Consider the following 20,956-nt stretch of genomic DNA (forward strand, 5'->3'; position numbering starts at 1 on the left):
TGTAGAAAAGACCTCAGGTTCTTAACCCTTCAGGACAAACAGTTCCTTATCATGGGTAACCAAAATACTATGGCCACTGACTGCATGGAAGCAGATCTTACATTAGTTCAGGGGAAGTTGCAGCGCTCAAAAAGCTGTAACAATGTTGCTTACAAAATCACATCTTTAAGCAGGATGTTTGACAAGTTACATTTATTGAAACATGGTTGCAGTAAGCTGCCCAGTCCACGGATGCCTACAGGAAAGTACAGAATCAACCCTCATCCCCCCCCAGCAGTTTTAGGGCCCAGCCATGCAGTGCTTTGAATCAACACCCACTGGGCACCCCCAGCAGCAGGGGGGTTGCCTCTGCTCCCCCCCAGTTGTCACTGTTACAGTTTATGGGTCACTGAGTCACTGTGTGGCAGCTGCAGGGCAAGGGCACAACAGTCAGAGGACATGGGTGCAAGTGTGGTTACAAGAAGCTGGAGGTCAAGAAGGAGTGAGTTCCAGTTTTTAAAAGGAAGATTTATTTAACAAGTTTCACTTAGCGCAATACACCTAAAAAGGAAATCACAATACAATGAAAGATTAAATCAAGGCCTCAGAATTTTATACGAACACCAAGACCAAAATCCTAAAGTAGCCGTATTGCGTCTCAACATGTTTCCCCCATTAACTTAAAAAAAAAAAGCTTTAACATGCCTTACAGGATATTAAAAGAAATAAACTAGAACTAACATGCCAAATGTTCACTTTGATTTTCAGACACAGCTCCTATATTGGTTCTTTACAAAAAAGCATGTCTCTTTCAACATGTATTCAAAACAGTGTTGGATGTAATATGGTATAAGAGCAACATTTAACATAATTCAAACAGCTTTAACCTAAATACGCTTACTGCTTAAATACACTCCTACAACAAAACTAACTTGAGAAATGCTCCAAATTGTTTAACAGTTATAGTCTTTACTTGGTTATTACATCCTAGATGAATGTTCATTTCTGTATGTTCAAAAATACTGAACCTGAAAGGTTTTAAAACAATCCTGAATTCACTTACAGTAAAGCATAAATCACAAGCTCGTATTGCAAAACTGTTAAACTTAGTTTTTTGTTTTTTTGTTTTTTAAAAAAGATGTGACCAAAAGTCAGCGATTGGTTACATTCCCCAGCCACCACTCATGTTGGACATGTTGGACATGCCGCCCATGCCGTTCACTCCCATGGATGCGCGGTTCCCACTGCTGTAGTAGCTGCTGTTCATGGCGCCCTGGCTCCCGGGGTCTGAGGGGGAAACCGACAGCAGGTTCACAGCTGCCTCAGGCCGACTCGAAGCATCCTTGCCCCAACGCCTGTCCTTGCTGGGCCACCTCGTAAATACCGTCTACCGTGCCCAACGCTGCAAAGTGTCAGTTTACAGCTCCGTACCCAAAGCCAGTTACCGGATGTTCAACGACAGCACGAGCTCTGCATCACCCCCTTCCCAAGCCAGAGCTTTACCACTGCTCTGGGGGAATAGGGAGGACCCAGCCTCCCATGACCCCCTCCCCCATTTGTACTGTGTTTAAACAAAGCTGGTCTCCAGCTTTTGGGTTAAGAAAAGTGATCAGAGCAATGCAAGTCTGAGACTGGCATTTCCTGCCCCTTCCACAATAGTTTTCCACATTTCCCCCCCACAGGTCCCCATTGCAGCTTTGAATCAATCCCCCCATTCCCCAAAATTCACAGTAGCCACACCTTTAACTTTCAGAGCCTGTGCTGCCCAGGTTATAACATAACCCTTTAACACCAGTGAAGGGCATGTTAAGCCAGCTGCACCTGGCCCAATGGAAACCAGCAAAGAAATGCTCTTACCATAGCCACTCATGCTGCTTTGACCTCCATATCCTCCTCCATAGCCCCCACTCAGCTGCTGGTTGCCTGGAGCACCATAACTGGATTGGCTCCCTTTAAGTTAAGGGTAAAAACATTAAGAACTTGCCGGTCAAGATCTGCTCATCATCAACAAACCCAGCCCTCACCCAACCAACAGCCCCTGCACTCTGGCACTACCTTGCTCACACCAAGGGAAGTTTAACATGCTCAAGGAAAGTGATGGGGTTTCTAAAGACATCCCTGCAATCAAGCAGCAACAAGAACTTTAGAAGTTACTTTTACAATTTCTGTGGACTATACTAAACAGGATCAATCTGCACTGTAACACACCCCAAAAAACTTAAGCTTGGCTATAAGGGACCTCACACTGAGTGCTGGCCTTCCAGAAGCACAGAAGTTCATTAACTGGAGTCACTCATGTGTACATGGTCCTGACAGACTTATTCCTGCCCAAGATTGATTGTGCATCACAACACAGCAGTTGTGTGGCTCATACACAGATACCTCTGTTTAAACAAACTGCTCTTAACCTCATCACTTGCCTAACACCCCTTTCTGTAGTTTAAATATCAGCATTAAAACTATAAACATTTTGTAAACAAATACTATAAAAGCAGCAGTGCATCCACACCCCCCCACCCCAGCACCCTCGAGAGAACAGAGCCCCCCAGAAACCAACCCCACCTTCATCTCCGTAACCAGCCCAGCTGGGTGTCAGGAGGGTATCTGTCTTAGAGGCATAACAGCAACAGGCATTTAAGACTTGTGCTGCAAACACACATTTTAAATTTTTAAACAATTTTGGAGTTTGCTAGAGCAATTCAGACAATTTCTCCCAATTCCAAATATCTCTCTCTCACCACCAAGACTCAGCTTGAATGGCAGGTCACATGCCACAGATACATCCTCCATCACCGCACCATGTTCTGGTATCCCCCAATAGGGAAGGGGAAGGAGAATAAGAAGGACAGGTATCTCCCCAATTTTGCACTACCACACTCCCAAAGCCACTCATCCCACCACAAGCACACCACACTCAGCACAAGTTTATTCAACCTATTAAAGCTCAAATGTATTCCCAAAAGGATTATATACCTGGCAATGTGCTAGTGTTCCAATCTTGGACTACCCCTTCCGACTCCTTGACTGTGTGATTAAGACAGAATGTTGAATTTCAGTTTTGATGCCAGGCACACAATAAAGCTAGAGCTGTACAGAATGAGCCAGCTTCCAAGTGCAGTGAGACAGTTACATACCCATTGCTCCCATCATCTGACTGCCATAGGCACCACCAGTTCCTCCTGCTGTAGAATTCAGGAAGAGCTCTACATATCTGTGTTCTGCAAGAATAAAGTTCTCCCATGAGAGCATATCACACCAAACCCATGCAGCTTGTCTCACTGCAAGTGAAGCTGCAGTGACATCTTTGGCATTCCAGTTGCAGCAGATGCACTACACACCATCCAGTGCTGGCAGCTCCCCAAAGCCACCTCTCTCGAGCAGTCAGACTTACGCATATTTGCTTTGTCTTTGGACATGGCAGCCACTGCGTCCTCGTGAGTAGCAAATTCAACGTCTGCCTCTCCGGTTACTCTGCCATCTGGTCCGATTTCAATGTGTACTCTTACAGGGTTCAGAGGTGAGAAGAACTACACACGGAACAGTCACACAGATTAAAACGCACCAATGCAACAGTTGGGGTTTACAACAAGCCATTTTCTCCAGAGGAACACTGCAGCTGCAGGGCAGCTGCTATGTCCCCACAAGGAGCCCAAGACCCAAAGCCATGCACAGGGGAGCTGCATGTGTGGCACTCACGTTGTAGATGTCATTCTCCGTGGCTCTGTAGGGCAGACCTCGCATGTGGACGCAGTGGCCGGTCGTGCTCTGGAAGGTGGACGATCCGTCGCCGTACCTGTGGTCCGACATCCCTGCGGAGAAAAGAGTCCATTCTAGGTCTTTCAGATGTATTTTAGTTTCTTTTGGGACATGTCGTAAGTTCAGTTACTGTTCCTATTAGAGATCCTTACCTCTTCCAAATCTATCAGAACCAAACCCATAGCCATCATTATACCCATTGTAGTCATCATAACCTCCATAACCTAGAAACAGATTGGACATGTTCATTTCAACTACACAAAGTTTCAAATAAACTTTCATTTCGACTACAGAAAGATCCAAATACACAGTACACACTGCAAACAACGACTACTACAACATTTCATTTCTTCTACAAGAATTAAGGCCAAGGACACATACACAGCTGGGGAGACACTACCAGGTCCAAGAGTTGCTGCTTTTCAAAGGAGCAGCTCCCTGGGCCCCCGGGCACTTACCTCCTCCGTAGGCTCCACGCCTCATTCTCTCCAAGCTACTTCCTCTACCCAGACTGTTGTACCCGCGCGTCAGGCCGGGCCTGTCGTACGGACCCGGTCTCTGCATGGCCAGCAGCTTGCGGGGAGGGTCGTAGTGAGTGCGCACCTCTGCTCGGCTGCTCTTGAAGATCTCAATGTACCTACGAGCGTTTGCACAGGGAGAACTCAGTCTTTGATTCCTTCCACAAACACCTCACAACTTCACATTACAACAAGCCATTTAGTCATAGCCTTGACACTGGCAGTTAATTTTAAGCCAGGTTTCTTTACGTTATGTAGGCAATGACTTTCTATTATTAGCACTACATTACATTTAAATCAGTGTATTTTCAAGAAATTAAAATTACTGAAGGGTTTATGCGCTCCTCATACTTTGCAGTATCCCAGCCTTAAGGGTGGGGGAGCAATACTGATTCCCCACCCACCTCCCCCCAATTTAAAATGTTAGTCAAACAATGTAGGAGGGACCAGTGTCCGCTCAACTCAGCACTGTTGCTCAAGGCAACAGAAACAGAGGGTTAAAAACCCGATCTCCACCAAGAGTTTAACCCATCAGGATGCCACAAAAAGCTCTGCATGTACTACTGAACCCAGCCTATGCTTCAGTGATTCAGCGTAGGCAAAAGGTGCATGCTTCAATGATAAATAGTCACAAGTAATATTGAATAAAAACCCTTTGTGACAATTTCTTGAAAGCTATGCTTATTACATTGAAGATTAATACAAGTAAGTAAATTTGTTACATTTCAACTTATAAAACAAGTTTAGAAAGTATCACATTTTCTTATGGTAGTAAGAATACTGTGCATGTCTTTAGAGCTAAAGGCAGAATTGGTGCTATTTGAGAAGTTAAAGCCATAGTCTCTCAACTTTGTCATTTCCAAGCTATAGTTTTGAATGCCTGTTATTACTCAATTTTCCAAAGCACATTTTAGTTTAGCCCAATTTTATCTTGTATTTTTGGGTAGATCTAAACAGTCTGTGCCACACACACTGCAGCAATCAATATCTTTACTCATCACCAAGTTAGAGACCACAATTACTATTTTGATTTGAGTGTTAACACTTTCAGAAGAGAGAATATGGATTTAATGGTTTACCATAAGAAAAGTGACAGAGCCAACCAACCATCCATCCCCACCTGTGCCCTATTCTTTCCTTGTGTTTCTTTAGAGCCTTTTCAGCTATTTCCTGTGAAGCAAACTGCACGAAGGCCTCCCCCGTACTCCTCCCCTGGAAGTCCACCGGCAATGTTATCCCATTTGGCACGATTTCCAACCCTTCAACCCAAGGACAAATAACCCCAGTAGGGGGGCAATATTAACATCACAAGCCCAGTCATGAGTTTTTTCTTATAGCTTTAAAAACACCAGAATTTAAACACTTTTAAGAGAATGGTATGTTGATTCTAGAACACCAGAACAAAAAAGGCACTTCAACAAAGAGCTCCACGATCACATACCATTCAGTTCAGGTTCTTAACCCACCCTGCAGAGCTCAGAAATGCTCTGAGGGTCAAGGACAGCCCCTCAGAGAAGGCATCTAATGCAGGGTGAGTTAAGAACTTCACATATCATTACAAACCTCGGCAATTCTGTGAAAGTATTTAAGATGAACTTTTTAAGAGAACTTAAATTCAAACACAGCAAGTTAAACAGCTTTATATAGAACAAGTAATTTTACTAGAAGTCATGTAAAATAATTAGTCTTATGCAAATATCAAGTTTCAGCAATTTTTTATCTTTAAGAGTGCTTAATTAAGAAAAAAATCATGAAGTAATTTTTAAGTATTAGTTCCTGAACAGAAGAGACACATTTTGTATATTAAGTACATAAACAACTTATAAAGCTTGAATTACTTCACCATGTAAGAAAAGAACAGTTTAAAATGCACATGCTTAGAAATTGCTCTTGTTCATATCACCAATTCAGAAAAGAAAAAAAAAAAACAAACAAGTTCTGAGATTGTAAAACTGGAAATGTTTCTACTGTATTTTAAAGCAAAACAACAAGCTTCATCATATCTTGTAACAGCAAAACATTTAGAAATCTAGTATTTTGAAAATAATAACAAATGAAATCCTAAACAAACAACAGATTCCATTCTTAGACATTTTAATAGTCTAATTCCAGTTTGTAAACATAAAACAGCTGCAAAAAAGGTAAAAATTAGTCAAAACAAGGCATTATCTCTTCATCCATAAAAACTTTGAGCTAGGCAACATGAAGGGTCTGGTGGGTTTTTTATCCCCATAGGAAGAGAAAGGGTCAAATCTGTAGATCTCTATTTGGCTAGAGTTCAGCAGGTTTTCTCTGCATTTCATTCAATACTAACTCTATATTGGGAAGAGGTCAGGGGCCCTTTACTGAGAACGTGGCTCCTCACACAGGGCCCAGTGGTGAGTGTGATCTACATCCTTCACCGACCAGGGCCAATCATCCAAGGCCAGGGGTGGAAGTAGCTTCCCACATGAACTGTTCAGCTTTATTTGGAAAGCAAGATACTTTTCTATAATCCTTTCTTGGAACAGCATGTCCCACCAAGTATAAATTCAAGCACCTTTTTGGCATTCTCTAAATTATTTAATTTATCAAGTATTTTAGGAAGTGATCCCAAGGGTTCTTCATGCCCAGAAAACTAATGAAGAATTGCTTTATTTACTTTTAATACCCATGATAATACTGTTGGATGTACTACTGGGCAATCCATGCCTGTTTGGTTTGTTGGGGTACTTTTAGCATAAACCAATAGTGCTATAGCTACTACTTTTATCCCACATACCTGAAAAAAACTGTACAATTTCTTCTTTACTACAGCCAAATGGGAGTCCTCTAAGACGTACAAAACCATCATTAGCTGTATCAGGGCTGTTGGGACCAGTATGCTTCAGAACCCAATCCATTTCAACGTTGTTTGACTTGAAAACTGTAAAAGGCACTTAGAATTAATGCATTCTGGAGTAAGGTAAAGTTTTTAAAGTTATTTGCCTTGAAACTAGCCAACTTATGATATGCAAGTCCATTTGTCCTTTCACATGCATTTTAGAGAGACAAAAAATGCAATTAACCAAAAACCCATCAAGCACAAACACAGTGTAGTCAGTTACTAGACCAACTGAGTCAAACCTTCAACGTATCTGTGTCCCATTGTTTCTCTGTCTTTTTTCAGGGCCAATTTCACATCCTCTTCTGACTCAAGTTCAGCAAATGCTTCTCCACTTGGTCTGCCCTCCCTGGTGTAGATGAAACGGATACCCAGAGCCCCGTTCAGAATTTTGCAATCTGAAAATCAAACAGAAAGGTCAGAATTACTTTAATTATTACAGGAACAGTGTTACTTTCGAAGTTTCAGAGAGCCTAAAACCAAAAATATATTGAGTATCAATTATATCATAACAACAAAGCCAGCACCATTTCTGGTGCAATGCAACTTTAAAATGGCCAGTTAAATAAGGCACTAACTAAAGTTCCCATTCTAGTCAAACCTGCAGATAAAGGATAATTGCAAATTAGCTATTTCCAAAGCTCTTCTGCCTCAAGGTGAACACACTATCTGCTTTTGATCTTAACTCTCTTATTAGCCTGAAATAAGGAACAGTAAAAATCAATCTAAATATAAGAAACTAAATCAGAACAAAATCAAATACATCAAATTCCAGAAGCAGTTTTAAAAGGTCCAGTCACTGCAGAAAGCATGTATTTATCACCACTATTTATTACTGCAGAATGCTATTAATCTGGGGAAACATACACACACTGAACACTTGTATTGTCCCAATAACATGAGTCTGCTGGGATTTAGCTTTATAATTCTTACTTCAGGTTGAACTTTCTTTAAAACTGAACCTTCTCTCTCCTGGTTACTCAAGCAGCAAAGGCAGTTGTGGCTATCCCAGCAACTCAAACGAAGCCCCTTAGTAATGAGTTCCTGCTAGCATTAACATGGCTTTGCACCCCAGGTTCTGGCTGAAGCACTTGTTGCACTACAAACTGCACTGGCTACTGAATGCCTCCTGCAAGTGCTCACTACAGCATTACCACAGTGTCTCTGGGAGTGACCCAGAATTGACAGCAGAGCCCGACCCCTCTCCCACAGCTCTTATTCCTCCACAGCCCCACTTACCGGAGAAGAATCTCTGCACCTCCTCGGTGGAGCAAGACCAAGGCAGCCCCCGGACCTTCACCACGTATCCCTCGCTGCTCTCTGTGTTAAGCATCACATTGGGGGTGAGGCTCTGCTCTGTCTCTGCTTCTGTGGTTGCTGGAAAGACCAGAACGGGCCCTTTGAGATGCTGCTCAGCACGGCCGCCACCCGCACCCCCTCAGAGCGCCCGGCGGCCCCCCTGGCCTGTGTCCCGGCCCTCCCTGATCCTCCTCTGCCTCGGCCGCTGCCGCCTCACACACACGGCGCCGCTCCCGCCCCCGGCCCGCGCCCTGCCCCTTCCCCGCACGCACACATAGTGGGGCTCCGCGCTGGTTCTAGGGCTCCGAGCCTGATCCACTGTCCGGAGAGCGCCTAGTCCCGGTCAGGCGGCAGCGAGCGGGCGAGCCTGCAGCGAGAGCGCGCTAGGAAATGGCGGCGGGTGCTCCCGCTTCCGCTGGGCCGGGCCTTCCTCCGCACAAAGAGCGCGGTCCCAGACGCCGCCCTGGCAGGCCCGCGGGCCCCGGCGATGGCGCAGCGCCCGTGCCCGGTTCGCAGGGAGGGCCGTGTGACCAGAGGGCACCGAGCACCGCGAGCCTCCGCCGAGCACCGGACCGGCCGCGGCGTGGCCGGGGTGGGCGCGGGGCGCATGTGCCCCGGTGGGCCCGGCCCCACCCCCGGGACCCGCGCGCCGCCTGTGCGCACGCGCCGCCCGCCCGCCACGCCGAACAAAGCCCCGGCCCCGCGCGCCCTGGGCGCCGCTCGCCGCACTGCGCGTGCCCCGCGCGCTGCCGCCCCCGCCCCGGCCCCCGCGTGGCGCGGACAGCGGAGCGCTCAGGCTGCGCACTCCGGTGCGCGAACTGGCACTTACCAGCTTCAAAGGCTGACGCTACCCCACGTGAAACAATCTGCTCGCTTCGGTCACTGAAGCCTGGTGTGTTTGGAGGAGATGGGGAAAGAAGAGACAATGGGTCACAATTATCATAAAAGAACGGAAAAGTTAATTCCCTCCCATTTCCTCCAAACACACCAGACCTAGCTAGATTTCACCTTGTATTACCGAGGAGGAAGGAGGAACTTGGAATAACTCATCTAAGAATCCTCCATCCCCTTTCCCCTAGGATAACCAGCTCATGTTTCAACTTGTCTGCACAGTTGATAGAGGACCCCTGCCTAGAGTTAAGCAAGCTCCTGGAGCCCCGACATTGGTATTTGGAGCCCAGAAGCTGCTCTGAGTAGTCTCTGGATGAACACCATTCATCCACGAGTGTTTCTTCTCCAGTCAGTACCAAAACAGACTGTGAGCCTACATTGCCTCATCTCTTATTACATGTTCTGGACTACTAACATTCACCCCACCCCCACAGCTGGAGGCTTTTAAATTTTTTTTTTAAGTGCATGCTCAAGTTTACGTAAGTAAATCAAACAACATGGCGAACTCGTTTACAGAAATGCAAATTAGATCAGTAAGTGGAACCGTGCTACAGTCACTTCCTGCTCAAAGGTCTCTTCTCCATTTCACTCGCCGAACGCCCATTTTGTAACACCGCGGCGGCGGGAGCTGGGCAGGAGTGGCGGGGGAGGGGGCAGCGCCTCCGCCTCTTCCCGGGGAGGACTGGCGGGAAGCGGCCATCCCGCCCACCCGCCTGGCGGGACGCTTAAAGTGCGCTGGAGCAGCCGGGAACCCCTTGAGTTCCCGCTCGGCACCGCCATGTCTACCCCCGCCAAGCGGCACTGCCAGAGCCCCGCCGGCTCCCTCGAATCCAGCTTCCAGAAGCGCCTCAGGAAGATTTCCATCGAGGGGAATATCGGTGAGCTCAGCAGAGAGGGTGCGAGGCGCGGCTCAGGGTAGGAAGGGAGTCCGGGGGAAGGTGGGGGGTGTCAGGCCGGGAGCACCCCAAGGGCCTGGGATGCCGGGGGAGACAAAGAGAGAGAGGGGCGGCTGCGACGCTTGTTCCCCCGGCTCTGCGGGGAGAGTCGCACCGGGACATAAAGCCGGAGCGAGGCTGGGGCGGATGGGGAGCTCCCCGAGCAGGGTGCCCGTCAGTGACACGGAGGCGCAGGGCGGGCTCGGGAGCACAAAGCCCCGGTGCCCCGACCCGGCCGGGGCTGTAGCGCTCGTTCGCTCCCGCCCGCGCCAAGTCCCAGCGCCTGCGCGGCCGCTCCCTCGCTCTCCCCGCTAAGCTCCGCCCGCCACGGCAGCTCTAAAATGTCGGCTGCTCTTCGGCCGCCCTTATCACCCGCCCGGCCGGGCGCGGCCCCTCTGGCGAGAAAGATTAGCGCAGTTTGGTCCGCGGCGGACCCGGCTGGCCCCGCGCCCCAACAGGCACTAACAACCCTCAAACTGCCCCGTCCGTCAGCAGCACCAGAGCTATCAAACCCCAGCCCTTTATGAACTGCTCTAATCTTCCGCAGCTGCGGGGAAGTCAACGTTTGTCAGGCTGCTGGAGAAACACAGCGATGAGTGGGAGATCATCCCCGAGCCCATCGCTAAGTGGTGCAACATCCAGACAGCCGAGGATGAGTATAAGGTAGGTGCGCTGAATTTGGGCCGGAAGAAACTGCAGGGAGTTCCTCAGCCAGGGAGTTATGCCAAAACCCAGCTATACTTAGTCTGCAGCAGCCAGAGTCATCCCCACTATCATACCACAGTTGGTCAGGCACTCAAATTGTCAAGGCAAGATACTACTGAACGTATATTCCAAACCACATACCCTACTCCAGGGGAATCACACTAAAATCTGGAATTTAAACTGTTTAAAGAAGTTGTCATGAAAACCACCATCACCTGAGGAAAAAGTGTCTCTTAGGTCCTATGCCTAAGCATTTTCTTAGTAATAAAAAGAAAGCCATGAATTCTTACTTGAACATATCAGAATTCTGGATTGAGAAAAGCAGTATGTTCACATTAACTTTTTTCTCTTGCCTTTTAGGAACTTTCAACATCTCAGAAGAGCGGAGGAAACTTACTTCAAATGCTGTATGACAAACCCTCAAGATGGGCTTACACATTTCAGACTTATGCCTGCTTGAGCCGAGTAAAAGCCCAATTAAAACCTCTCTCAGCCAAGCTGTACGAAGCAGAACATCCAGTGCAATTTTTTGAAAGATCTGTGTACAGTGACAGGTAATTACAGCATGGCAAGAACTCACAATAACAATTTCCAGGTCTTTAAAGACATGGAGCTGAGGAAACACTTGATTTTTAAAATTAATACCTGCAAGGGAGCAGGCTTTATTAAGGCATTTTTTTTCAATACCACTGTTCTTTTGTTTTGGTAGTTCACTTTTGTCATTCCTGGCATAAGACTGATGTCTTTCATTGCAGATATGTGTTTGCTTCCAACCTGTTCGAGTCTGGAAGTATTAATGAAACAGAGTGGTCTATTTATCAGGACTGGCACACATGGCTTTTGAATCAGTTTCAATCAGATATAGAACTGGACGGCATGATCTATCTCAGAACCACACCTCAGGTATGCTCAGTAAAATGGAGGTGTTTCAGTTCCAGTTTCATCTTCCACAGGTTTAAGAGGGTACAAAAAAAGTTATTCTAGATTTAACTCGTTTATGTTCAGCCAACCATTTAAAATTAATGCTCACTAATGTCTAGCATTAGTCCTTCCAAATTAAGGGCCACTTGATCCGTTTAGCTGATTTAACCTACAACACATGATTAATGACCATGTTTATATTTTTTTTCCCCAGAAATGCATGGAAAGGCTACAGATGAGGGGCAGAAAAGAGGAGCAAGGAATCGAGCTTGAGTATTTGGAAAACCTCCACTATAAACATGAAACCTGGCTTCATGAAAGGACTATGAGGTAGGAACCCATTTTCTGTAGCAAGTTTCAACTTGCAGGCAAAGCTCTTTCCTACCTTAAAGCTTTAGCTTTATCGAGTTTACTGCAAGTCTAGTTTCACTCAGGCATTTGGATATGCTCATATTTATTCACACTTCAGGTTTCAAGGGATGAAACTCAATCTAATTTGAAATCTTTGTTAAGCATTAGCTTTAACTAGAAAGCTTTCTTGTAACTCTGGCAAGGATATGGATTTTGCTAATTGGAAGGACTCAGGAATAAGACACTTAAAATGGTGGTATGGGGCCAATCACATACGTTTCTCACCATGCAGTTTCTGTTGTAATGTAAGAGGCAAACAAGGCCCCAAATACCATTAAACTAGTAGGACTGCATTTCAACGAAGTTTAACTATTAATCCTAACTTAAATTTAAACAATAATCAGAAAGGCTTTTGGCAGAGCTGTTACACACAAGAAGCCTAATTAGCTACTGAGTGATCTCTGTACACCTTCTCTTAAGCTCCTTATTGACTCTTACTGGCTTTCCCATCCAAAGAATCTGAACATGAAAACAGACTCTAGATTTTTCCCTAGAGGAGTCCAAAATATTCTACTGAAGGGGAAGCACTACAATTCCAGGAAAAGTACATTATCAGTTTGATCTACTTGCTAAAGTTTCACATAGGATGACCCAAATGCTTAGGAGACAGAAGGCAGTGCACAGTGTGCAATTTTGGGAATGCTTACGTTGTGTACTCACTCCAGACTCAGTAAGGAAGCACTTCCTGTGTCTGGAATAGGAACTGAAGTGTGCAAGCACAAGTTAGAATGTTGTTCAGCACACGTACTGCATTTTAGAAATGCCTTCCACACTCACAAAGACTAAACTACTGCTCCCATCTGTTCCTAAACTGAAGCCAAAATGGTTTTGCTTATGTCCAAGACGTTATAAATACCAGTCTTATAACCTATTAAAGAGGTCATCCTCATGAAAGGAAGCTTTAAAACTGCATCTTCGTAAGTGGATTAAATGGGGGAGACACAGGGCAAGGGAGATTTTGAAAAAAATATATCATCTTACAATTACAAAATCAGTTTCTGGTCATTGATTCCATTACAAGAATGAGATAAAGAAAACTAAGGTAAAAAACATCCCCCCCAACTTGTACATTACTAAGAGTCTAGATTTGTGAAATATATTAAGAGCAATTAAGGACAAACTTGGCATAGGCTTTATATTTAAGTTAGGAGCACCAGTTTTAACATTTCAGATGCATGTGGTAACCAAGAGCAAGGGTCTTGAACGCACAGTATTTTGTATCATTTTACTCAAACTATGTTCTTCCATTTAACAGAGTTGATTTTGAGAACATTAAGGAGATTCCTATTCTAGTTTTGGATGTTAATGAAGATTTTAAGAATGATAAGATTAAACAAGAGTACCTGATTGATAAAGTAAGTATGAAGTATTAGGGGGTTTGTATCTGCTCTTCTGCAGTTATCATGCACGCAGTGACATTAAACAGTGGGAAGGGAGAGTGAACAACCATTTGAGGAGACAAGGAGGGAACAGAGCCAAAATGGTGTTTACCAATTCCTCATAAAGGCAAGACTTGGGAAGTAAATGCGTAAAGAAATTCTGGTGGAGTTGCTTGGCTAGTTCACAGGAAAAAAAACCCTCCACCTAATACTTACAAGCATGAGGAAGTGCTCTCCTAGGAAACCCTATAAACCATTTTCTTCATCTTGTTCTGGGTCATCAGCTTAAGATTACTGAAGAATGACTCCTTTAAGACAAGACTAATTCCCTCAATTTAACAGCTCTAAATAAACTGGGGAGCCCAATGATGAATTGTGGAGGTATTTGTCATTACATCCTCATGGAAACCAGCAATTAATGGCTTAATTTTAAGCAGACACTCAGACTTGCCATCTACCTTGCCCCTCTGAAAGGCCACACGCATTTCAGTTCATGAATTAAATACAGGGGCAAAACATCACTGGAAAACCGTAGTAAGAGACAATTTCTTCCCAAATAAAGGGAAAAGCCTGGTACTTTAAATGCCTCAAATAATACATATACTTTTTTTTTTTAAATAGGTCAAGTCATTTCTGACTTCTTTAGAAGATGAAAATTAATCGCAATAACAAGTCCATGAAGTTCACTCAACAATCTGTGTGTTTAAAAATTTACTTAAAACAAATGCATTACCTGTATAGCTGATTTTAAAGCAAGCCTGAAATGTAATAACATGATTTGGGATTTTTATCCTTATCTGAGCTGTGTGTTTTGCTAGACCTTTTTGTATAGCTGAAAAGAACAATTACGGGATGTCTTGATATTGATTTTTTTCTTGTATATTCTCTGCTGTTTAATAAAGATTTTAAAGTGATATTGACTCTCGAGTGTCTGTCCCCACGGGGGAGCTCAGCGAGAGGCCGACACCCAGTAAACAGATAGCAGGCGCTGAGCATGGCTGTTTTGCAATAACTGGCACGGGTTCACCATTTTAAGACGAGACTGTTATGGCGTCCAGAAACCTTTACTTTCAACTTCTGCTTTACTGAGTGGCCGTTTCCACCGGATTTACGCTACTTAAGGCTGGACGTTAGACCTGTAACAAACTGTAATTCACGCTTATCTCGTTGGCCATCTCACGCCCACCCCCCCAGCCGGGGAGGGAGCCGCGGGCGCGGCGGTGGAGGCGGGACAGCGACCCCGGAGAGCCCCCGCGGCCCCGCCCGACACGACGCACGCGGCCGGGGGGGTTGAGCGGCGCACGCGGCCGGGCCCGTCCCCGCCGCCCCCCTCCCTCCTTCCCTCCCCCAGCGCCATCGTGAGGCCTCCGCGGCACCGGCCCCGGCCTGGCGGCACCACGAGGGCCCGATCGCCCTTTCCCCCTTCCCCCCCTTCCCTCCCGCCACCCCGTCCCCCTCCCGCCGTCGCTGGGCCTTACCCAAGCCGGGGATCTCGCCCTCGGTCTCCTCGGTGTGACAAGGGTCCATCTTGGCCGCGCCTTCCCCGCAAGGGCCGCAACAAGAACAAAGCTGGGCGGGGGCGCTCAGGCGCTGCGCGAACAGAAACAAAAGCTCAGCGGCGGCCGAAGGGGCGCTCGGAAAAGGTGGATCGGGGCTCCGCGGGGGGTTTCTCGGTGCTCCCGCGGGGATGGGCCGCGATACAGCCGCCGGTATTCCCGGTACCGCCCGCTCGCTCCGTCTGCGCAGCGCCCGTTCCGCGCCTATAAATGGCCGCCGGCCGCGCAGCGCCGCGCGCTGACGTCACGCGCCGCCCGCCCCCGCCAGCCAATGGCTGCGTGACAAATTGAACGCAGCCAGTCACGTCCGGCCCCCCGCGCGCGCGGAGGGGGGGGGGGGGGGGGGGAAAGGATAATGGAGGGGGGAGCGCGCGACCCCCCCGGGGGTCTCGCGAGCCCCTGTGCCCCCCGCGCCCGCCGGGGGACCCGGGTTCGAGTCCCCAGGGACCCACGTTCGAGTCTCTGCCGCCGGCCTCGGCTCCGGCTCGAGTCCCGCCCCCGCCCGTTCCGCTCCCCGGTTTTAGAACATGGCGGCGGCCTTGTCTCTCCCCCCCATGCCTGCCCCGGCGCCCCCACTCGTCCCCGTTGCCCCTGCACCCCCGCTCACGGCGAGCTGCAGCCGCAGGGCTCCGGCAGCGATCGGCGGCTCCGCGCACTGCAGCACCGCCCGCCGCCGGTGTCAGCAGGGCTCGGCTCCGCCTCCCGCCGCGGCGGGGGCCGGGCACGGCGGGGCCTGCGCGGGCCTGGCCGGGGAGGCCTTGAGGGCTCCTCCGCACGGTGCAGGGCTGTCGTGTGGCAGCCCGGGCTGAGCGGCTCCCTCAGGCACTGCTGCGGCTGTTCGGGTTTGGCGCAGGAGGTTCCTGGGCTGGAGCTGTCCCTGGAACCCCCGAGTGGGCGCTGGGAGTTCTCACATGCCCTCTGTCCCCTCAGACCGCGCTCTCCCGAGCAGACCCACCGTCTCCACAACAAATCGCGAGTGAAGCAGGTTCAGGTTAAAATAGCTGCTAGGGAGCGTTGCTGTGGGATTGAACAGATAAGAAGTGACCTTAGGACTGTGGAGGTGTGGCACCGACTCCAGCTTTGTTTCTGGCCGAGTGTTTAGTGTAAAGCAAATCCCTTTGCTAATACCCGTTGAGGCCTTTGCGTTTCTAGCAGTGAGATAATGATAATTTTCGGCTTTTTATAGTATGTATTAATGTTCATACACTGAGGTACGTTTACTATGTGTAATTTTATTGGTCCTGATTGGTATTTTTAATCCCCATTACTGCATTTGAAAAAGAACAGAAAATGGGTTTTCTGTTGTTTATGCATCATGATCCACGTGATTAAATGGCTTTAAAGAGAGCTGTAATGGCTGTTCTCTTGCTATCTAATTTACAGTGAGAAATGAAGCCTGATTTGCCTAATATTTTCTTGATCTTATGTTTATTTAGTTAAACGGGATTCTGATGTAAGACCTATCTTTAGAGGTCTCTTAGGAAATGAAAATCATCCTGTGTTCACACTGACAAGAAGTTCTACATATCCTTCCAGTGTTAGAAGAAAGGTCATATGACTTCTTTCTGCAAATATGTATCTGCTACTAATCTTAAGCAAAAAACTCAGCCTGCCTTTGACATAACCCCACAGTGAGTTTGGTACAGCCACTTCCAAGGAAAGAACGTGACTGTGAGCACCAGGGGCAAGCAAAGACATAAATAGTTATCAGAAGAGTTTTGATTAGCCAATGTATATGCTGGTTTGAAAGACAAAAATAATTAACAATTCAAATGGAATTACTGCTAACAGAGCAGCCCTTTTCCTCAGAGGCCCTGGCTGGTTAAATGCTTTTGTACATGGGGGTTGTCTCATGGTGTGTGAGCACTGGCACAGAGGGAGACAGGAGATAAAAATCTTCCTGAAAACATCGGTACAGTTTCTTCCTTCCATGAGGTCTTCTAGGACTCGGGCATCATGTTTACCTGGCTTTTGTTTTATGGTGTGAGCCTGACACCTGCACTTTCTCCTCCAACAGACCCAGTTGAACCTCAGTGTGTCTGTCACAGCTCACGCTGCAGCTCTGGGTACATGTTTTTTCCTGAAAGGGCTTTGTTCTACTTCAGAAGTTCACTGTTTCATTCCTGTGATGGAGAAAGGCATACCTGCTGCCCAGACAGCAGGGGAGAGGAGCTCCTCTCATTTTCCCATTTGCATTCCCAGAGGGTTTTGCCCCATTCGAGTCAGCTGGGGCAGTGAGGGCTGAGCTCAGCCTGTTGGGTGTTGTAGTGCATTGGGTAGGAAATGGGCAAAGAGGTTGATGCCTTGTGAAGGCTGACCTAGAACAGAGACTAGAGAGAGTTAAAGAATAAAGTGGGTGTTTATTAGAAGGCCTCAATGGATACAGCTTGGGCAGTACAAGAGCCCAACCAAGATGATCCCAACATGGTCACAAAATGGATGACCAGTCATGAAGTCTCACAAGTTCTGGTCATTTCCATATTAGAATTAATTATCCAATTATATCTTTAGCTTATGAAGTCCCACCCTTCTTGTTTTTCTCTCTTCAGTGCACTTGTTGTTTATGCTCTTGATATTTAGGCCTGAGATTTGGATCATTTGTCCTTGGTCCCCAGATAGAGAAGGAATTGTTTTGTCTCCCTACTCTGCAAAGAGAGCTCATCATGCCCTAAATGAAGCTCAGAACTACACAGTAAAGCAGTACAGAACCTGAAAAATATGAAAGCTAAAACCTGAGGCATTAAGGTGGGCTCCAGAGTAAAAATCTCCCAGATAGTCACAGCCCCTCTGCAACATCCCAAATTCCCTACAGGTTCACGGAGAGGAGCCCCAGTCCAGTCTGCAGAGAGATACATAAAGCTGAGTACACATGTGAAGTGTTAAGCTGGACCGAAGTACAGCTCTTGAAACTTGTTACCTGCACAAGAATTTTCTGTTTGATACCAGTCTCTCTTTGTGATCTTGCTTGAACTTCTTTCCAGGACAAGAAAATAATGAAGAAAATCTGCAGCTCTTCTTTGAGGGTTCTGTAGTCATCCAAGCATATGGAGACATTTTGTGTGTCTGAGAGTAAAGCAGATGCTCACTTCTGAGTAGATTTTGGAGATATTGCTGCAATGCAAAAAGTAATTGCCAACAATTCTTTCACGGATCAGCATTTGCCATTACAGGGAGAATTGATCAGAACTTAAATACCTGCTCTGAAGAGATGAGAGAGCTCGGTCCATCATCACTGTATGTGCCTTTCCTTTCCTCCTTAGCTGTTACTCATTTCTTCTGCTGCTGCCATCACAGAGTCCATTTTTCATGTCTCAGCTACGTGCATTGCGTGTTCCTCATTTTGTATATAAGCACCTGTAATTCAGGATCTTATGATTAATCTGCAAACTTGATTAACTCTCAGTAAACACTGCTGCAGCTGACTTGTTTTTCATGTGGACTCTGAAAACAGGGAATACATGGAAGTCTTATACTACTGATGCTTTGTATGTTTCTCTGTGTGTGTGACCTCCAGGCAAAAGCCCTACCATCCAATCATAATCTTTCTGTATTCCCCATGCCTTTTGAAACAGCCTCTAGCTGTGACACTGTGATAAATAGAAGTGAAACAATGCTCTTAAAAATGCATGATGTGTTTTCTGCCATATTAGATAACATGGCCTTGTTCAACACCCACTAATGCTGCCAGTTCACAGCTTTGCCAGTGCACTCTCCCTCCCATGTCTGATTTGGATCTAAGAGGATTTTTGGCTACACTTCACCTTTCTTCTTTTTCACCTTTGTTTTTTACCTTTATTCAGTTTTCTGAAAATGGTGGTCTGCAGCATGGATTGGATGTAGCTCATGTTTCCCAGCTTTCCTAAGCTGTAATTCACTAAGAAGCCAAGCTGGAAAACAGTTGGAGAGGTTTATAAACACTGTTTTAGTGGACAGCAGATATCCAAGTCTCTTGCTCTCTCTGAGGCCTCTGCTGCACTTTTAGAAGCTGTCACCCTTCCCATTGTGCCATCAGCTTATCCACAGCTTGTGCTCACCATCCTTTGCCACTGTGAGAGTGAAGAGTTCTGCTCCCTCAATGGCTGCACCCTTTTAGGGCTCAGAAAAGTTCACCAGCCTGGTTCTTCTCTGCTTGTCAGTGGAACCCAGGCCTGTCACCGTTTCAGTTTTGCAGCATTAGAATGATAGCAGTGGGCAGAACACCTGGATTTACCGCTGGAGCTGGCCCACTGTGAGGGCAGGGCCAGCCGGGGTGAGGTGTCTCCCACAGCGTGCTGCAGCTCTCTGCCAGTTCTGCTGCCTGAGCTCTGTGGGCATGAGTCAGCTCTGGTCCAGGAGCCATCTGGCTGAGCAGCGCCGTGCTGAGCTCATCAGGCTGCTCCCGGGAAAGGTTTCTTCACTCAGGCAGAACATTCGCAGCACCTTGGCACTTCATCCGAGTGCTGCCAGGAGAGAGAGAGGTGAAAAGTGGCCATTCACATAGCTCCAAGGTCTGCATTTCTTCACACCCTCCCAAATGGAGAACGAGCTGTAAAGCCGTAGATACTGAACAGAAGGGTGACTCAGTCCAATGTTGGGAGAGTGTGCTGTGGTACTCTATCAGGGCAGAGTCCTGAGCTCTTGTTATCCTGGCCAGCTGCATTCATGAAATAGAGCCTATTTTAGCCACTCACCCATTGCATGCTCAGAAGCAGAGACCACAGCAGCTCACTGCTTTGACCTCACTGGAATGATGATCTCTGACTTTTAGCCCTGGCAGGCAATGTTGCCTTAGTAATTTGGGGTCACCCACCTTTCTCTAGTCAACCAGTGCCACATCAAAGCAACACAGCTGATACACGTGCTCAGGCGCAGGTCTTCTTTCATTTTCTCACTCCAGAAATGCTCTGTGAGTCCTCCTGAGGGCTGACCCTTTGGCTCTTCCTACATAACTTTTACCTTTAGTCCCTGAACACAGAATCTGGCATAGCATCCATTGCTGGGGGCTGGAGCTGGGCATGCTCTTCCATAAGGTTCCCCAGCAGGTGGTCAGTTTTCCTTTGCAGGGAGGGCATTCACAAAGAGCCATGTTAAGCCCTGTCCATTTTATATATACTGTGGCTCTGCCCTTACCTGCGGAAAGGTGAATTCTTGGAGCTCTCTTACACGTGGTAATTGCTGAGGTAGAAAACTGATGACAATGAGGCAAATTGTAACTTTAGAGTGTGGATTTTCCTGGCCTCCCGACCTGCTAACAGACAAAGTTGCAGATAGCTCTGGTTTTGCTTAGGCTTTACCACACTATCAAGTGCAGGAACGGTTTTTATTGCACTCGGTCGTGGCCTGTGGTTAATGTAAGGGAAGACTTGCCTGCAGGTGAGGAGCCTGCTCTCACTGGCCTGTCTGAAACACCCTGTGCCTGCATCCACTGCTGCATCTACACCCTGATGGTGTGGGGGTGATGTTCAAGCCAAGAACGGTGTTCTCCAGCCGCAGGCATGACACAGGTCAGCCACAGTCACGCTCTTCACCCCAGCCCATCTCAGCCTCTTGCACCCACACTCTCCCATTCCCCCTGAGCAAAGCACTCCTTCCCCTGCCTTTGCTCTGTTACATGCCCAGCAGATCTGTGTGTCCATATGTTTGCTCAGATCAAGAGAGCTCTGGATCTCACTGCCCATGCTGTTCTTCCTACTTTTGGCATTGATGGACACGTAGCTGAAAATGACGGTACTGCAAAGCAGGCAACCCCCAAAATGCTGTGAAC

At 47.2% G+C, this 20,956-nt stretch overlaps 2 protein-coding genes and 1 long non-coding RNA gene across 17 annotated transcripts; 1 reads left to right on the plus strand and 2 right to left on the minus strand.

Moving 5' to 3' along the window:
- Positions 1-486: 486 nt before the first annotated feature.
- HNRNPH1 (heterogeneous nuclear ribonucleoprotein H1) lies at positions 487-15,844 on the minus strand. Of its 15 annotated transcripts, XM_059483312.1 has the most exons (16): positions 15,821-15,844; positions 15,136-15,247; positions 9,245-9,304; positions 8,356-8,493; positions 7,359-7,514; positions 7,015-7,158; positions 5,374-5,512; positions 4,194-4,372; positions 3,888-3,959; positions 3,676-3,809; positions 3,371-3,506; positions 3,114-3,197; positions 2,953-3,003; positions 2,542-2,625; positions 1,837-1,929; positions 487-1,266 (listed from the first exon to the last, which is right to left on the minus strand). In XM_059483312.1, exons 2-16 carry the CDS (start codon positions 15,182-15,184, stop codon positions 1,142-1,144), a joined length of 1,644 nt encoding a protein of 547 aa, XP_059339295.1. In that variant the 5' UTR covers positions 15,185-15,247; positions 15,821-15,844; the 3' UTR covers positions 487-1,141. The 15 variants fall into 15 exon arrangements, with proteins under 15 accessions (XP_059339295.1, XP_059339300.1, XP_059339296.1 ...); XM_059483317.1 differs by lacking the exon at positions 9,245-9,304 and having other exon boundaries at positions 15,821-15,837; XM_059483313.1 differs by lacking the exon at positions 15,821-15,844 and having other exon boundaries at positions 3,676-3,788; positions 15,136-15,430.
- LOC132080270 (deoxycytidine kinase 2) lies at positions 9,911-14,571 on the plus strand. Its single transcript, XM_059483327.1, has 7 exons — positions 9,911-10,184; positions 10,789-10,904; positions 11,307-11,500; positions 11,702-11,849; positions 12,082-12,197; positions 13,534-13,633; positions 14,279-14,571. The coding sequence occupies exons 1-7, from the start codon at positions 10,085-10,087 to the stop codon at positions 14,315-14,317; spliced, it is 813 nt and encodes a 270-aa protein (XP_059339310.1). The 5' UTR covers positions 9,911-10,084; the 3' UTR covers positions 14,318-14,571.
- A 1,709-nt stretch (positions 15,845-17,553) lies between the features above and the next one.
- LOC132080672 (uncharacterized) lies at positions 17,554-18,476 on the minus strand. The gene is made up of 2 exons (XR_009419589.1): positions 18,409-18,476; positions 17,554-18,324 (listed from the first exon to the last, which is right to left on the minus strand). It is a non-coding gene; the product is annotated as an uncharacterized LOC132080672 (long non-coding RNA).
- Between the last annotated feature and the right edge of the window lie 2,480 nt (positions 18,477-20,956).

This window comes from Ammospiza nelsoni, chromosome 16, assembly GCF_027579445.1.
Source record: "Ammospiza nelsoni isolate bAmmNel1 chromosome 16, bAmmNel1.pri, whole genome shotgun sequence".
Classification (NCBI taxonomy): domain Eukaryota; kingdom Metazoa; phylum Chordata; class Aves; order Passeriformes; family Passerellidae; genus Ammospiza; species Ammospiza nelsoni.

What these genes read in the sequence shown, in the direction of transcription:
- HNRNPH1 (XM_059483312.1), bottom strand. Translation starts at nt 15,184, where the DNA reads ATGGACCCTTGTCACACCGAGGAGACCGAGGGCGAGATCCCCGGCTTG. An exon ending in GGGCGAGATCCCCGGCTTGG is followed by an intron (nt 9,305 to 15,135) that starts GTAAGGCCCAGC and finishes CAAACACACCAG; the next exon opens with GCTTCAGTGACCGAAGCGAG. An exon ending in AATTGTACAGTTTTTTTCAG is followed by an intron (nt 5,513 to 7,014) that starts GTATGTGGGATA and finishes CTTGGGTTGAAG; the next exon opens with GGTTGGAAATCGTGCCAAAT.
- LOC132080270 (XM_059483327.1), top strand. Translation starts at nt 10,085, where the DNA reads ATGTCTACCCCCGCCAAGCGGCACTGCCAGAGCCCCGCCGGCTCCCTC. An exon ending in TTCCATCGAGGGGAATATCG is followed by an intron (nt 10,185 to 10,788) that starts GTGAGCTCAGCA and finishes AATCTTCCGCAG; the next exon opens with CTGCGGGGAAGTCAACGTTT. An exon ending in AAGAGTACCTGATTGATAAA is followed by an intron (nt 13,634 to 14,278) that starts GTAAGTATGAAG and finishes TTTTTTAAATAG; the next exon opens with GTCAAGTCATTTCTGACTTC.